Genomic DNA, 3,646 nt, shown 5'->3' with positions numbered 1-3,646 from the left:
GATTTTGTCCCTTTTTTCATGTTTTTTAATATACAGTGGTAGAAATTGCTAATATTAGTGTCTGTTTATATATTTTTAAAGCATTCGGACAAAGTAGTATTTAAAAGAAAAAGACGGCTGGAACATGGATATTACAGAAAGTCTGGGTTTATTCATTTTCCCCCTCTTCAGTTAAATTCTTGAAAGGTTTGGACATGAATTCACACCAAGATGAAGTCACTATTGAATGTAATTCCCCTTATATATTTGAGGTTCAGTAAGTCAGCAGGTGCAGCTTTTTGCTGACATTAGAGAAGCAGGGAGTTTCTTCGACCAGATGTTTTTCCAAGAACTTGTCAAAACTAACAGAAGCTGAAAATATTCTACAGTATAAAACGGGGTTTGACAGAATTACAGTTTACTTAATTTCTGAATGTCTTTACCAGCTAGAGGTTCATGGTTCTTTGAAAATATTAGGTCTAAACTTTAACTAGACCATTCTAACACATACATTTGATCTGAAACATTTTATAATACCTTTGAGTTTTATGGTTTTGCCAAAAGGTGAGCATTGAAACTCCAGAACAACTTTTTACTTGTGTCCCTGCTCTGTTTGTTGTCTTCCATGATGCTGTTTGTTCACTAACGTTCTGTAATAAAGATTTGAGGCGGTCACTGAACATCTGGATTTATACTCGGATTAAAGTACGCTCCTTATAGATGTCATCTTAAGTGATTGGATTTATTTAAGGGTATTGGAGTGAATATGGCTGTAAAAGGGGACTACACATAAAATGCTTTGCAGATCTTTATATATATATGTGTGTGTGTGTGTGTATAATTTTCCTTCACAATAATCTGTTACTTTGTGTTGGTCCATCATATTAAATGAATGAAAAATACTTTAAAGTTTGTGGCTGTAGTGTGACGATCTTTAAAAAAATGTGTAGAGGATTTCATAGATTCAAGCATAAAGAACAGTAGAAACTGAAAGTTCTTCATATTTACACAAGACATTTTCATAATATGCCTGCTAAAAATTAAATGCACTTGATTTTATCAGATAAGCTCTTGAACAAACGTCACTGGGTGCAAAGTGAAGAATGTTTATTGTGTTTTTCGGCCTATAGGGGGCGGCAGAAAGCGCTCATATTTCTCTTTTGTTGAGCTTGAACCCCAATAAAGCTCATGGTGTAATGTGACGCTGTGCGCCTCAAAACCATTCACTTCTTTTTATGACTCCGTCCACAATAAAAAAAGAAACCCACACATTTCCGGTCGAAACCTTCATAATAAAGCACCACATTCATATTAGCAGTTGGGCAATCAGTTCAGAAACACTGACTCTTTTATTTTGAGAAATAAGAAACGCCTCTTTATTTCCAGGCTACCTCCTACGGACCTGACTGCTGGCTGCATTTATCAGATCGACAGTGAGCCTGCGAGCAACAACTTCCCCAGATTGACACAGAATGGAGAGAAGCTGACGCACGTTATTTACCGGACCGTTAACTTCCCTCCTCTGGCCTTTGCTTGTGCCACCGCAGAATAAATGAGGCGCTAAACGAAGCAAGACCATCTTAAAGTTAATTTGCAACACTTGGAACCAGTGGAGAGCTAAGGATTTATTCCTACTTTGTGCAATTTCGTAGTTTTTGGACACTTTTACCGCGTTATTACGCACGACGCGCAAAGGGATGGCTCCTCCGCTAAAACACAGAACGGGCGTGCAGCAAAGTTTTTATATCTTTCTCTCTATTTCGCTGGCTTGTTCTTACAATATTGACTTAGAACATCCTTTGGTGTTTCAAGGACCAAGTTCTAGTTTTTTTGGCTACTCTGTGTTGGAGCATTTTCATGACAACACACGCTGGTGAGTCCCAGAGTTCCTGGAAAATATATTTTGTTATATCTTAATTATGCATTGGTTTCTTTTTAATATCAAGACATGTCTTTAAAACCTTATAAATGTAAACATAAAAGACAGTTTGATGTGCTTTATAATTTGAAAAGGTGTTCCGTTTCTTTCATCATTTTTGGGGATGAACTGAGTTTGTTTCGCGATGCTCTCCCCTCTCTTTATGTGCGCAGGCTAATAGTGGGAGCACCGAAGGCAAACTCTACCTACAGCAGCTCGGTGCGCTCTCCCGGAGCTGTGTTTAAGTGTCGGGTTCACAGTAACCCCGAGCGGCGCTGCACAGAGATGGACCTGGGAAGAGGTCAGTCACCGCAACGCAACCACTGCTGCGTTTTAGCGCAACCTCTCACATTCTCACTGCCGTGTCTCTGCAGCGCATCCTAAATGTAATTCAAGTAAAAACTCCATCTGGTGCTATACAGTCCACATGTTTCTCTCTCTTCTTTATTCTTTGCATGTACTCCCCTCTCAAGCATCTGCTTTGTTTTATCAGAATAATGCCGCCTTATATTCTGCTCTTAACAACCTTCAAGTTTTGTTTTTTAACTCTCAAAACAAAGGAGTCATGTGTGCAGAAGTTCATAAATATTTTGATTAATATGATTTATGTTCCTACTAATATTTTTCAAGCACATGAGCCAAGAAAGTTGCGATTTAGCATTCCCTTCTCCTTATAAAGCCCCCGTCATGCTCTGTTCTTCTGGTCAAGGCGCAGAGGGTGCACGCATGGCTTTAATATTTACTCTGCTCTCTGCCAATGTGTAACTAAAACAAAAATACAGCAGACAAGCAAAAACAGTCCCAGGGAAACACTTAGTAATAAGTCATAACTCTGACCTTCGTGGAAATAACGCAGAAATGACTTAACTGCTATTCTCATTGTTTCTGAAACATTTACTCAACAATGGCAGTAAAATATTACCTCAAGAATAAAAAAAAGGCATGCATACTGTGTTGCAAATGGGCATTCTCGTTTGTTGTGTTTATTTAAAATACAAATGTCTGTAATTTAAATGATAGATCAGATTGCTCCAATATTAGTTAATAGTTTATAGAACCACTTTTCACTGTAATTACAGTTGCTGGTCTTTTGTGGTTTTAACCAGCTTTGCATTTCCAAACCTTGCTGTAATTACTTGATATTCATTTTGGATTTAGGTCTTGACTTAGACCGTTCTAACACTTGTATATGATTTGTTCTAAATCAGTTCTCGGTAACTGTGGGTTGTTTTCCTGCTGTTAGCCCGCCAACCCGATCTAAAGTTTTCAGTAGCCTCTAACAATTTCTCATCTACTATTTTTATGTATTTAGTGCCTAAAGGTGCAAGGTGTAGAGATGGTAATGTCCAGATTTAGTTTTACACCACATAGTTCTTGCTACATGTGGCCAAAAAAGTTAAACTTTGGTTTCTAAACAAAAATAAAGAAAATCAAACGAAGAAAAATAAAGTAGTAAGATAACAAATGAATACATTCTGGTACATTTCAGTCTGTTTGATGGACTCTGATGTTCCTCTTTCAGAAGGAAGTAGGGAGAACGGATGAAGCCCAAGATGAGAGTGATTCCTCAGAATACATATTTCCTTCCTTTGTGGTTTGTCAGAGCAGATCTCTTTGCTGGAGAGTCATAGAGTGTCATTTATCTCTCCTCCTCACCACCCACTGCTGTTCAACTAGAAAACCACTTTGTGCAGCAGCAGGTCAAAAAGTTCCTGCTTACAGATACAGATGGCGAGCAGGGGGCGTGGG

General features: G+C 38.3%; 1 protein-coding gene across 1 annotated transcript in view; it reads left to right on the top strand.

The window, feature by feature from the left end:
• The first annotated feature begins 1,413 nt into the window (after positions 1–1,413).
• Positions 1,414–3,646, top strand: part of itga9 (integrin subunit alpha 9) — a 65,285-nt gene continuing 63,052 nt past the window's right edge. The window contains exons 1-2 of the mRNA XM_005806827.2: positions 1,414–1,852; positions 2,071–2,198. Of these exons, the coding sequence (XP_005806884.1) occupies positions 1,677–1,852; positions 2,071–2,198 (304 nt within the window). The 5' untranslated portion in view covers positions 1,414–1,676. The remainder of the gene's footprint in view (positions 1,853–2,070; positions 2,199–3,646) is intronic.

Source organism: Xiphophorus maculatus, chromosome 22 (genome assembly GCF_002775205.1).
Source record: "Xiphophorus maculatus strain JP 163 A chromosome 22, X_maculatus-5.0-male, whole genome shotgun sequence".
Lineage (NCBI taxonomy): Eukaryota > Metazoa > Chordata > Actinopteri > Cyprinodontiformes > Poeciliidae > Xiphophorus > Xiphophorus maculatus.
The sequence above is the reverse complement of the archived record's forward strand: the minus strand, read 5'-3'. Positions and strand labels throughout refer to the sequence as shown.